This window comes from Melanotaenia boesemani, chromosome 2 (genome assembly GCF_017639745.1).
Source record: "Melanotaenia boesemani isolate fMelBoe1 chromosome 2, fMelBoe1.pri, whole genome shotgun sequence".
Taxonomy (NCBI): Eukaryota; Metazoa; Chordata; class Actinopteri; order Atheriniformes; family Melanotaeniidae; genus Melanotaenia; species Melanotaenia boesemani.
In genome coordinates this window covers 15850439-15864660 of record NC_055683.1, presented here as the reverse complement: position 1 = coordinate 15864660, position 14222 = coordinate 15850439, and the positions used below count along the sequence as shown (strand labels likewise).

At 38.5% G+C, this 14222-nt stretch overlaps 1 protein-coding gene across 2 annotated transcripts in view; it reads left to right on the top strand.

The window, feature by feature from the left end:
* Positions 1-5261: 5261 nt before the first annotated feature.
* LOC121647418 (neurabin-2-like) overlaps positions 5262-14222 on the top strand; it is a 33348-nt gene continuing 24387 nt past the window's right edge. The window contains exons 1-2 of one of the 2 annotated variants that reach the window (XM_041996807.1): positions 5262-5605; positions 11639-12034. In XM_041996807.1, coding sequence (XP_041852741.1) covers positions 11725-12034 — 310 coding nt within the window. In that variant the 5' untranslated portion in view covers positions 5262-5605; positions 11639-11724. The other variant, XM_041996817.1, reaches the window with a different exon arrangement.

The window sequence follows — 14222 nt, the reverse complement described above, 5'->3', positions numbered from 1 at the left end:
CAATAAAAGGGTGGAACTTTAAGAGTGCCTCATACAGGTTTAACATGTTAAAGATAAAAAAAAAGTAAAGAGAGAGTTACAGTTAAGCTTTCCTTTTTTTTCCACAGTTGAATTCCCACCAAAACTAAATGATGTCACTTCCTGTAATTGGCTTTTATGGAATTGCAGTCTTTTTTGAAGGCATAAAGCACATTGTAACAGGGTGGAAAATTACTACAGGGACATGTAGAAAATGAAGGAACTAGCAAATAAAAAATATAGTTTCACCAGATTCAAGTGTATAACAAAATAAAGTTTAGTCTAGTTTATCAAGTTGTGAAAAGAAATATATATCTATATATAATTTAATGGCCTACACTTCTTGAGGAAATTGATTACATTGCACTGCGGACACATTGAAACTGAGTTTGTCTGTCACCAAAAAAGTGTGCAAAATAAAAACTAATATCTGAAATACATTTTATTTATGTTTAAATGATGGCAAACACTTAAGTGCATAACTAAAGTACTTTGTTGTAAATATTTTGAACATTTTAGAAAAAATCAGGGCAGGACAAACATGTGGACATTAACTGTTGCCACAAAAAAAGAATCACCCATTTGTGAAACCTTTATTCTATTTGTGAAAATGCAAATGAGCCTCGTTTTGTCACATTTTTGGCACCTGGACCACATTAGACCAGGTCCTGTTGGAAAACTACAGCACTTAGACTCTTCAAACCTGGACTCAAATGTTCTTCACAGCCCATAGATTCATAAAAAAGAAGTCTCTGATTTGTGAAACCTCTATTCTATTTGTGAAAATGCAAATTACCCCCATTTTATCAAATTTTTTCCATCTGGACCACATTAGACCTGGTCCTGTTGGAAAACTACAGCACTTAGACTCTTCAAACCTGGACTCAAATGTCCTTCAGAGTCCTTAGATTCATAAAAACCAAGTCTCTGATTTGTGAAACCTTTATTCTAAGTTTGGCATCAAAACCTCAGTGCAGTGCTATATGAAAGTGGTAAAAAAAACAAACTTTTTTGTCGGTAAACTTCGCATGTTAATGTACCTTTTGACAAACACACACACGCACACACACACGCAGACACACATACACGCACACACCTATACACACACACACACACACATATATACTGTACATATCGTTAAAATCTATTCTTCATTGTTGCTATAGTTAACTACACTAAAGACTAAGCCCATAAATAATTTGGCTAAAAAGATTATGAGCCTATTTAGAGTCAGCATGGTTGAAAAAGAAAATAAAGAAAGAAAATACTGTTTTAGATTAGTGGATATGGTGTCAATTGTCATTTTCTAGCCAAGGACCGACCGTCGTACTTAAGGTAAGACGGTAAGCTAGACGTTGTAGGTCACCTCAACGCTACAGGTTCTAATACAGGTTTCGAGACATCCAGGTCCGACTACTGATGTTCCAGAAAAAATAATGCAGTTTGCGGTTGCATATCTGAGCCAGTTCAACCCATCTGCAATCTCTCGGTAAGTTGTTTAAATAGGCTACTGCACTTTCAAACCAGATTCGAAATGTTTATTTGAGGTTGCTCTACTTTAAATAAACCGAGGCCAAGATTAATTTTAAAAGATTCTCCAGAAGCATAGCGATATTATGCTAAATGACATGGGCGAAAAGTGAGCTTTAATTGCGACGATTTTTAGTTTTTTAAGGATGGTGCATGATAGCTTACTACGTACCTAGTAATAAACACGAACAAACGTGTAATTACAATTCTTTATAGATTGTTTGTCTATATCTGTGCTAATATGCCCATATTGTCCAATTCCAACCCAAGGCCCTGTGACTTAATTGCCAATGCGAATTAATACATACATAGGCCTACATACATACATACAGGTACCTGGAAAATTTGAATATGTGGGAAAAGTTGTTATATTCAGGCAATTAAACATAAACCAGTACTAAATACAGATCCGAGAGTTTACTTTCAGAGGCCTGACATCTTTTTTATTTAAAATCCGTTTTTTATTGATTTCATATGCAGATTTTCTAATTTGAGGTTTTCTACAAGTCGGAAAATTAGGATATCCTGAATAACGGCATGAATTTCTGTAACTTAATTTCACAGATGAAATGTATGTATATGTTAATTTCATCTGAGAAAGTACGGTAAAAATAAAATGCATGCAGTTATACAGGATATTCTAATATTCCGACTAGTACCTGTAACTTAACTTCAAAGATTAAATGTACACATGTTGACAAATAGTATGCAAATCTATATATTTACGCTTTTATTTGTATATATTTTGCCAATCATGATTTGCAGCTTCAGAAAAACTCAAATTAAAAAACTCTGAAAATCTGCATATGAAATCAATAAAAAACGGATTTTAAATAAAAAAAAGTCAGGCCTCTGAAAGTAAACTCTCGGATCTGTATTTAGTACTGGTTTATGTTTAATTGCCTGAATATAACAACTTTTCCCACATATTCAAATTTTCCAGGTACCTGTATGTATGTATGTAGGCCTATGTATGTATTAATTCGCATTGGCAATTAAGTCACAGGGCCTTGGGTTGGAATTGGACAATATGGGCATATTAGCACAGATATAGACAAACAATCTATAAAGAATTGTAATTACACGTTTGTTCGTGTTTATTACTAGGTACGTAGTAAGCTATCATGCACCATCCTTAAAAAACTAAAAATCGTCGCAATTAAAGCTCACTTTTCGCCCATGTCATTTAGCATAATATCGCTATGCTTCTGGAGAATCTTTTAAAATTAATCTTGGCCTCGGTTTATTTAAAGTAGAGCAACCTCAAATAAACATTTCGAATCTGGTTTGAAAGTGCAGTAGCCTATTTAAACAACTTACCGAGAGATTGCAGATGGGTTGAACTGGCTCAGATATGCAACCGCAAACTGCATTATTTTTTCTGGAACATCAGTAGTCGGACCTGGATGTCTCGAAACCTGTATTAGAACCTGTAGCGTTGAGGTGACCTACAACGTCTAGCTTACCGTCTTACCTTAAGTACGACGGTCGGTCCTTGGCTAGAAAATGACAATTGACACCATATCCACTAATCTAAAACAGTATTTTCTTTCTTTATTTTCTTTTTCAACCATGCTGACTCTAAATAGGCTTATAATCTTTTTAGCCAAATTATTTATGGGCTTAGTCTTTAGTGTAGTTAACTATAGCAACAATGAAGAATAGATTTTAACGATATGTACAGTATATATGTGTGTGTGTGTGTGTATAGGTGTGTGCGTGTATGTGTGTCTGCGTGTGTGTCTGCGTGTGTGTGTTTGTCAAAAGGCACATTAACATGCGAAGTTTACCGACAAAAAAGTTTGTTTTTTTTACCACTTTCATATAGCACTGCACTGAGGTTTTGATGCCAAACTTAGAATAAAGGTTTCACAAATCAGAGACTTGGTTTTTATGAATCTAAGGACTCTGAAGGACATTTGAGTCCAGGTTTGAAGAGTCTAAGTGCTGTAGTTTTCCAACAGGACCAGGTCTAATGTGGTCCAGATGGAAAAAATGTGATAAAATGGGGGTAATTTGCATTTTCACAAATAGAATAGAGGTTTCACAAATCAGAGACTTCTTTTTTATGAATCTATGGGCTGTGAAGAACATTTGAGTCCAGGTTTGAAGAGTCTAAGTGCTGTAGTTTTCCAACAGGACCTGGTCTAATGTGGTCCAGATGCCAAAAATGTAACAAAACGAGGCTCATTTGCATTTTCACAAATAGAATAAAGGTTTCACAAATCAGAGACTTCTTTTTTATGAATCTATGGGCTGTGAAGAACATTTGAGTCCAGGTTTGAAGAGTCTAAGTGCTGTAGTTTTCCAACAGGACCTGGTCTAATGTGGTCCAGGTGCCAAAAATGTGACAAAACGAGGCTCATTTGCATTTTCACAAATAGAATAAAGGTTTCACAAATCAGAGACTTGGTTTTTATGAATCTAAGGACTCTGAAGGACATTTGAGTCCAGGTTTGAAGAGTCTAAGTGCTGTAGTTTTCCAACAGGACCTGGTCTAATGTGGTCCAGATGCCAAAAATGTAACAAAACGAGGCTCATTTGCATTTTCACAAATAGAATAAAGGTTTCACAAATCAGAGACTTCTTTTTTATGAATCTACATCCTGATTAGAACATTTGAGTCCAGGTTTGAAGAGTCTAAGTGCTGTAGTTTTCCAACAGGACCTGGTCTAATGTGGTCCAGGTGCCAAAAATGTAACAAAACGAGGCTCATTTGCATTTTCACAAATAGAATAAAGGTTTCACAAATCAGAGACTTCTTTTTTATGAATCTATGGGCTGTGAAGAACATTTGAGTCCAGGTTTGAAGAGTCTAAGTACTGTAGTTTTCCAACAGGACCAGGTCTAATGTGGTCCAGATGGAAAAAATGTGATAAAATGGGGGTAATTTGCATTTTCACAAATAGAATAAAGGTTTCACAAATCAGAGACCGAGTTTTTATGAATCAATGGGCTGTGTAGAACATTTGAGTCCAGGTTTGAAGAGTCTAAGTGCTGTAGTTTTCCGACAGGACCAGGTCTAATGTGGTCCAGATGCAAAAAATGAGATAAAATGAGGCTATTTTGCATTTTCACAAATAGAATAAAGGTTTCACAAATCACAAACTGTGTTTTTATCAATCTACATCCTGATTAGAAGATTTGAGTCCAGATTTGGATAGGTTAAGTATTGTAGTTTTTTAATAGGACCATGTTTAAAACGGGTTAAGTCTAAAAAATTAAGTGGAATTGCCCTTTACGCCTTTGGCGAATCGGAAGCTGCGAATCGGAAGCTAACTTCAGCCTCGTTTTCGAGCCTCAGGATCGTGCTCAAGGAATGTACATAATGAGTTTCATTGTACCATCAAACGAGTCAAACACAAATTTTCAAGGTCAGATAGTTACTACTAGTTCAAATTTAACCAATACCATGGTAATTCAATTACACATCTTTAAAATGTATTTTCTAATATCTTAGTCCACAAACTTTACAATTAGTTAACCATTTTTAAGGTTGAATTAACAACTTTTGCTATCTGATAGCTGCAGTAGCAGGTTTTCTCCAGCAGGTGTCGTTTCGACTCTACTGTAACTGAAATGTCCCTGTTTGCACTGAGCTGTCATTTCCTCCTACACAGAATTTAAAAGTCAGTCAGACACCATAACAGGATTCTTACCTGAGTTTATATTTGATAATCTCTGACCTTTGATTAATTGGTGAGTATTGGAGGTTAACCATTTAGAAATTAGGTGGATTTAACCTCCTGGGGGAGCAGATTGTAATACACCTCATGGAACGAGGTCTGAACGGCAGTTAGAAAGATTAAAAGTGGAGGATAAACGTGGAATAAAAGAGCAGATTGAGAAAGGGAAATAGAGTTCAGGGTGAGGGGAAGGGCGAGGAGAAGAGAGAGGGATGGAGGAAAACAGATGATGAGAGAAAGGAGGAGGAGGAGGAGCAGAGAGGAGGCAGGCACTCGCAGGAGGAATCAGCAGCAACAGCAGCAGGACAATGGATTGTTTCTACCGCGGATCCTAACGGGCACCGGGCTGCTTCAACCAACTGGAATATAAGGTGAGGCTGGTGAGAGGCTTAACGGTTTTTAACGGTTCACCGTGTTCGAATTTGCTGTTTGCCTGAGGCAAAGGGAGAGACTGCAGGAAGGAAGCGACGCAGCCCAGCAGCAGCAGCAGACTCCCAGCTGGGCCCTAAAACCGTCTGCCTTCTGCCTCATAAGCCAGGCGGTGACACTGTTTTATTCAGTCACAACTCCGGCTGTTCGTCTGCTGTTATCGCAACACGCTGGACCTGAAAGACGCGGTAAATCACAACAAGGAGACACAACCGGAACAACCAATAACCGTTCACTTTCCCCCCCAGAAAGCGTCACACAGAACTTCATTACCAAAACCTGCTATTGTACATTCCTATACGTCCTGGTGGTTAAATAACCTCTTTGGACTTCAGCGGAGACTTAAATGGATTCCGCAACGCCTTGTCTTGTATTCGACCTAATTTTAATCACCAGACCCCGTTTTATTTAAATAAAAATCAAACTTTAAAGTCTAATTGTAGTGGACGTCGCCTTCCACTAAAGTGTATTTTTCCACTTTAATAAATGCTTCATTGAGGTTTACATTTATGCCGAATTAATAAGTGTAATATAATGACTACAGTAACTTTAATATTTTAATGAATAACTGATGTACACTTGTCAAAAAAGTAGCTCCTTTAAAAATGGGGTTTTCAGATAGGAGTCCTGAGTGTGCGGCATATGTCGCGTACGCCAACAAAGCTTTTCTGCTACTAGCCAATAGCAGCAGGAGCACGCAGTGTGTCTACCAGATTGAATCTTTGCACTAGGCCAGGCCTGGGAGTCTTCTCCAGAGATGCAGGGATTGTGATGTGAATAGATGGAGTCATTGTGTTTACTATAATGTGCCTTCTGTTGGGGACTGTGTGCGTGACGCACGCTGACACGCAGTGATACAGAGATGCTTGGAGGGTTGAAGAAAACATCTACATAACTGACTGCAGTCTCTCATAGTCTGTACTGACCATGTTGTTGACAACACACGCAGACAGATGTGACTGCTGACTGGATTTAAAGATAGAAGGAGGCGTTCAGGGACCTCCCATAGATGGATTAACTGTCAAATGTCATCATTGGTGCAGACAGAAAAGGCTCCGTTGTTTTAATCCAACATTGCATTGGCCTAACTTGCATATTGAGTGTGTGTATGATCTGTGGGAGGAGGCTGGGAGCTTAGTTTAGAAGGTAAATACAACTCACTGGAAACCAGGCTGAGATTAGATAAGCCACTCAGCCCAGAAAGAAGTGATTTTAGGGAAGTGTGTGGCAGAGATGCTTATGACATGAAGTAAACTGGCATTGTCATGTAAAGCTGCACTCCTTAATCCTTCCCAAACAGGAAAACCAAAGCGCAGTTAAGAGTGAGAATCCAGATTGAATAGCAGGAAGCAAACCCAGACCGTGGGGGATTAAGGGACCGTTCTTGGAAAGAAGAGCCTGCTGTTTCTGCTGCTGTATTTTGTCGTTTCTTTCTAACTGGCTGCAGCACAGCCGAAGAAGAGATGCACCATGTCATGCTGAGATGGAGCTACAGAGTTATGGAGACTGGATTCAGATTGTGTGCATCTGTGTTGTGTATCTAAGGGTTTGTGCATGTCAGGTTGTGTTAACCAGTTAGACCACAATCACCACCAGTTAGAGCCACCAGCTTCATCTTAACAATAACAGGAAAGTGGGCAGGCCAAGTATGGAGCCAAGATTGGGACATAACCTTTTTTTTTTTTAAACTTGTGTCTCCAATTTTGCAACATGTACACGTTTTGTAACTTGTTTTTCCCTTTTTGTAATTCTAACAACAAGCAATAAAAGTCGTAATATACATGTAAAATTGTATAAGTCAGAAAATACGGGTAAATTTGACATATCATAAAATACAAGTTTTCTGATGCAGGTCCACGTTTTGCTTTGGTGTAGTGAAAACAGAAAATTGTCCTGCATTAACCAATAGATGAACCAGCCTTCTTCTTCGTTGTTTTTCCCCAGAAATACGAGAAATCATGTCACACATTGTTACAAAAAGATTCATCAATAATTGATTTATAATTGCGTCACAGCCATCTGAATAGTAATTGAATCGAATCTGTGGCGTGCACATAACAGACATGAGGGCTGAGCGTGAAATCCAACCTTCACCCGCTGCATTAAAAGCTAGCATCAGGAAGTACTTCTGCTTCTCTGGGAGGCTTTCTTTGTTTGTGAAAGCCAGTTTGTTTGGAGCCGTGTGAATACGCAAATTAATGCTGATGTGAATAAAATAAGTCAACTCTGGTCTGCCTACAAACGTAGGTTTTGGTTTGTTTTGTGTGAACCAAGTGAAAGGCATTGTGGATAAACACAACTAGAACATTTTGAATCATAATTCCTTCAAATTTTGATGTTCCTAAAGATTTACACCCCCATAAAACAGAAGTTTTAGAAGAAAAAAAAACATTTGTCCCACATAAAACTAGCTTGTATTGTTAGACTGGCAGAATTAATCTGTATTTGTAGATTTGATTTGTACCTGAACTTGTTTTTACAATTTCAAATATGGACATATAAGTTACAAAACTTATGTCCGTACCTTAGCTCCATAGAGCTGTGTAATATGTGTTTCAAGCAGCATCTATAGAAGTTATTTGCTTTGCACTAGAGTTGCTCACTTAGCTTCACATTTTCAGTATGTGATCTGTTATTTGGCAAGAAACTGTCACAAGACTAACTGCTGTATGTGTGTGTTAGCTGTGCCATCTGGAGTTGCTGTGGGGCCAGACAATACTGTAAACAGTTTTACCAACTACCCTTTCAGTAATCTTTAGTGCTGCAGCTTAAAATGACCTACATTATTGATTAATTTGTTTTAGATGTGAAATCAGTTAATTACCTCATAAAGACCACTGTGAAAACAGTTTATATTCAGATTACTTCGATATTTGACCAAAGAATCATCAAGTTTTCATACCTGAGCAGCAATAATGACAAATATTTGACATGTTCAATGTTTAATTACTACTGAAAAAGTGTATTAACAACATCCTCATTGTACGTCCTGATTAGGTTTGGACCTTAAGGGGAAATTTATCTCTAGTGTTTTATGTATTCAAACTCAAAGAGCCAATCTAAAAGCAGAGGCTGCTTACTGTCAGACTGCCATTTTTATGGGTTATTGTTGCCTCCAGAAGAAGAGCATGTTCTGTCACTTTAGCTGTGAGTTTTCACACAAATCCCACAGACTGCGCTGGAAAAATTAGATTTGTCCATCTGAGCTGAAAACTATTTCATGTTCATTTCGCTTTTTAAAAGTGGTAAACAGCTGCATCGTGACACTCTTTGGCAGCACTGTTCTCACTCTCACTCCTGGATTGGTTTTGTTAGAGCTGAAAATATACCTCTGCATAGTGCTCGTCAACAGCTCCCACAAACATCCAACTACCTCTCAGTCTGACAGGGAGCTAACCTAAGAGTTGTTAAAGATGAGGCCACAGAAAAGCACATTTTTAACTTCTGAAACGGCTTTAATCAAAAGAAATTCCCTAGTTGTTCAAGCAAACGGCGTATATAAGGAATTTTACACCAGGTTACTGCAGTAAGAAGTACCCTGCGACTATTTTCTTAACCAGAGAACGGCCATGTTTGTTTCTGATCATATGTGACCCAAAATTCCACTGGTCGTATCCCAGAATGCCAATTATAAGACAGTAAAACAAAAGCAAACACTAGAGAAGCACAAACATAATCTATAAAATCTCAAAGATGATGTCCAGCAGCGAGCTGTTGGAAAAATCTGAAACAACTTCTGATGAACCCAGCTGGTTAGCTACCATGCTGAGAGTAATGCTCGGCATCACAGATGTACTTCTGATTGTTTCTGTTAGGAATAATCATAAATTAAGAGAAAAGGAAAATCAGGAACCTAGCAAAAGTGTTGCCTGGTTAGATTTTGTTTTGTTTGGCTTAAAATGGTCAAATGTAAGAGAAAAGAAATGACAAAAGTAAAAAGGATAAAGAAGAACCTTATGGGGAGTAATTTTATCACACTACTTAATAAGATCTGCCTATTGATTAGCCAGTACTATGCCAAAATCTGATCCACCTCAAAGATATGTTAAACATTTTTTTAGCATTTGGTTATGAAGATTAGAAATTGAGGTTGCTTAGCTAGCTCAGCTCTTTTTCAGTGGCTGAAGCTTCCTGACGCAGCTAAAAGAAAAAAGAATGGACTTAGATATTGTTTTAGAGGCCAGTCCTACAATTTGAGCATAGAAACGCCTTCCTAAAGTAAGATTTCTGGGTCTGTGTCCATATGAAACAGCTTTAGAACAAGCAGGAATACAATTAGCACCTAAACAAGCTCATGTGTGATGTAAAATTCACATTTTCTAGCTAAATGGGCTAATGAAGACACCATTCTGGTTCAAGACTCCCTGAAGCTGTTTTAAGCAGGAAAACCAATATATATACATGGAGGCAATTGCCTTTAAACTAATTTTATCTTTATTTAAATTAAACCAAGCAATGAGCTCGCTTTGCAATACATTTACACTTTACTGTCCATATATTACTCACTGGCAGGATTGATTCTGTATTTGTTTATATAGATATTGCAACGAATTTTTAATTTTTCTTATTGTGTTTGCTATCTTTAGCTTATCCTTTCTTATTTGATACGGAGCGACTGTGTACACAATTTCCTCCGGGATTAATAAGGTATTCAGATTCTGAACCGTAATAGCTCTTTATTGCTAGTTAGCATGCAACAGAGTGCTAGCTTAATTACGTGTCACCCAAACTGTTTCTTGACCACTATGTTCAACCTTTTTTCTTTAAAAAGTTTTAAAGTCAAATAATATATTTTATATTGTTTTTTAACCACAAATGTTAGCATATCTAACATAGCTAACTCACCATTAGCTTCCACATCAGAAATGGAGCAGATTTTTTTTTTTTTTAGGCTGAAAAATTTGCTTACATTAGTTTTGTAAGCTTGTCACAAGACAACATGACCTATAATCACCCAAAGTCAGTCACAAAGTCAGTCAGGCAAAAAATGGGATGAGTGGAGCTCATAAAATCATCAAGATGCTTATAAAGATAGAGGCTGTTAGCAGCTGTAGCTGTAGTAGAAGTTTTTGTGTGGCTAGTTTTTCATCTGTCAAAGTGAAATAAAAATAGTTCAGTTACAAATAACTCAGCTATCTTTCTGGCTGTAATTGTTACCAATACAAAATATCAGGTGTTGGGAATGAGTTGATTGTAGATTTCACACTGAATATTGACTCAAAATGAATGCTAATAATAAGCCTACTTAATCAAACCAACGCTAAGACTTGTCTTATGTAATGTATTCCATAAAAAAAGCAGAAATAAACGCAACAATAAAAAAAAGAAAGAGAAAATAAATAAAAAATAAAATCGGATAGATTAATGAGGTCACATTTTTGTGCCAGCCTACTAAAATCTGTGTCCAGTCATAGTGTACTCTTCTTTTTTCGTGGATTTAAAGATCAATATTTTATTCAATCTTAAAACCCAGTTAATAACTTTGGTCTCGGTGCTGTTGTTGTTTTAAGATGCAGAAATTGAGTTGAAAACATTGAGGCGTCATTGTAACAAAGCTCTCGGATGCCTGGGAACCGCGGGACTGTCCTGACCCCAGACGGGCTCAGAGATAAGTTTTGCATGCAGAGCAGCAACACGAAGACTCCCACAAGTCAGGCTTTAGTGTGCCATCATTTCCATTGTTTATTCTGATGGCTCATGTGGGTGCTATGAACATCACAGCGAGGCAGTTGTACACGTCATGTTAAGAATGTGCAACGTCAGGTTTTTGCTGTGGCTGACAGCAGAGCTTTGCTCTCTATATATCTATTTTATAGGAATCGCTCTGTGATTCAGATCTAGTTGTGGATCATTGTAGCACATTTCGCTCCATATCTATCTGTTTTAAGGAAAATAAATAAAAGAAAAAAGGATTTTAATTTTTCTAGATTGCACATGAAACGTATCAACACGTGATTTGTCTCTGTTTGATTCAGGAGGTGAAAATCAAAGAGCTCCAGGATGCAGCCGCCTCTGTCCTTGCAAGCCTGTTCTTCACCTGGGGGCATTTGACTTTCCAAACATGATGAAGACTGAGCCCCCATCGGCCACAGGGAGCAATGGGGCTTCCGGCGGGAGCAACGGGAGCTCCAATTTACGGAGTCCATCTCCCCACCGCAACGCTTACGAAGCGGGATTGGCGGCACTGAAAAAGGCCACTGACCATCTCAACAACGCTCCGAACGGAGGCTCCGACCCCTCTGGAAAACCCCCTCTCCTGCCCCGCCCGACTGGAAGGGGCCGGAGATATGGATCGAATGTTCACCGCATCAAGAACATGTTCATGCAGATGCAGTCTCCTGGCGATGAGGAGGACGGAGCCAAAACGATAGGTATGGAACCCAAATAGCTGGATGTATTTATTTAACGATAAGTATGAAGAGACCTAGAGTAACCCTGGTAGAACACACCTGCAGTGAGGTGTAAGATGGGTAGAGCGATGGTCGGATTTAGCATCACTTGAACCCTCTTTGAAGTGCTGCATTACTGATGCCATCTAACAGCAATGTAAACTAAAATCATGAACTAAATATATTATTTAGAACTCTTAAAAATTGGTAGTATGTGTATGGAGCTAGGATAGGGACGTATGTTTTGTAACTTGTATCTCCATATTTGAAATAGTAAAAATAAGAAAGTACGGATACACATCAAATCTAAAAATACAGATTATTTCTGCAAGGCAGAAAATACAAGTAAATTTTACAAGTCTTATGCTCGACACACGGGGGGGCGACCAACGACGGCGACAGGCGAAACTCATCGCCACCCTGGTGAAAACGAACACACGGGACATGACAAACAGCAGCGTCACGCTCTCGGATCGCTTTTCTCCAAGAAATTTGATTGGTTATGATATTGGAGGGAATTTGGCATTTTCAAACCAGTCTGTGACAGAGGAGACATGAAGGATGAGTCAGCAGATTCTGCTCGAATTGACAGAAATTGTACAAATAGAAAGACAACCCTGGGTTCATCTGATCTTACAAATGAGGAAACAGCACGGTGAATATCCTCGTTTGATGGTGGATCTCAAGGCTGATCCAGATAAATCCAGGGCCTAAGTTCGGACAGATTCACCCTGGCGCCACACGGCTGCCTTTTCATTTACATCTCTATAATGTTTGTGTGAAGTATCCTAAAGTGCGGGAAAGTCAGATACAGCTAAAATGATCTTCCTCCATGACTGCGCTGTCTAGCCTGCTGTCATTGGTCAGTCCTTGAAGCCCTTCGCTGGTTGGTTGTAGTGACTTGCGACAGCGACAAAAATTTAATATATTTCTATTTTCTTGTGTCGCGTCGCAAGCCCCCGTGTGCACGTCTACATGAACGAGTGCAACATTTCACATGCACGAATGCTGCCTGTCGCTTGGCTGGAGGAGGGCAGCGATTTTCACCTCAATACGCAGGTTCCATAGGAATAGATGGAGAAGGAGCAACGTCGTCTCCCGTGTGTCGAGCCCATTACAATACAAGTATATGTGGGACAAATGTTTTGCACTTTTTTTGTGACATGTAAAATTTACCTGCGTTTTCAGACTTCTGCTCCACCTACAAACAAGTTACAAAACCTGTGTCCCTCTCCTAGCTTCATATCTGTTCCTCTGGTTTTATTGGAGCTGTAGACGGTTGCTCTCCAGCAGCTCCGGCCAAAAGTAATTTCCCGAGATGTTACCTGAGTTTGCCAAACATGTGTAGGCCACGTACTCAAAGCCTTTCCTGTTGTAAACATTTAACTGACTCACATACTTGTCCAATTATGAAAAAAACACTTAAGTATGGTGTTCATCCTGAGAAGTCTTTTTTCTCTATAAGTCTGATAAATCTTATACATGTTTATTAAAAGTCAGCATTAGTCTAAACTCCCTAAATACTGATAAAAGAGTAGCAGATATGCTGTTAGTAAATAAAATGCATGTTTCCATTGATTATATTATCTGTGGTGACACTAAACATGGAGGTTTCATGAAATCAAATTTAATGTTTAAGAGTTTTATTTGATTATATCATATGTTCTTAATTTCCTTGTTTTCTGAGCCAAGAATCTGAAGAGAGGTGATTCAGTGAGTCATTTTTGTTTTCCTGATTTAGAAATGCTGATGATTTGATCTGCAGTAGAGGCTGTTATCTTGTGAAGCAGCTGGATTCGTGTATAATCAGCGAGGTTCTGATCACAAGAGAAATGGAGTACATTCATTCACTCAATGGCCACTATATCACGTCCATTTTGCTAGTACTGGGTCGTACCCACTTTTTCCATCAGAACTGACTTTATTCTTGGTATTACAGATTCAGCAAAGTGTTGGAAACCTTCCTTAGAGGTTTTCTCCATATTGATATGACAGCATCACACAGTTGCTGCACATCCATGATGAGAATCTCCCGTTCCACCACATCACATTGCTATTCTGCAGACCCTGGTTGTAACTAGTGGTTATATGTGTCCCTGTTGTCTTTCTATCATCTCCAACCAGTCCGCCAATTCTCCTCTGACCTCTCACATCAACAAGACATTCTGGT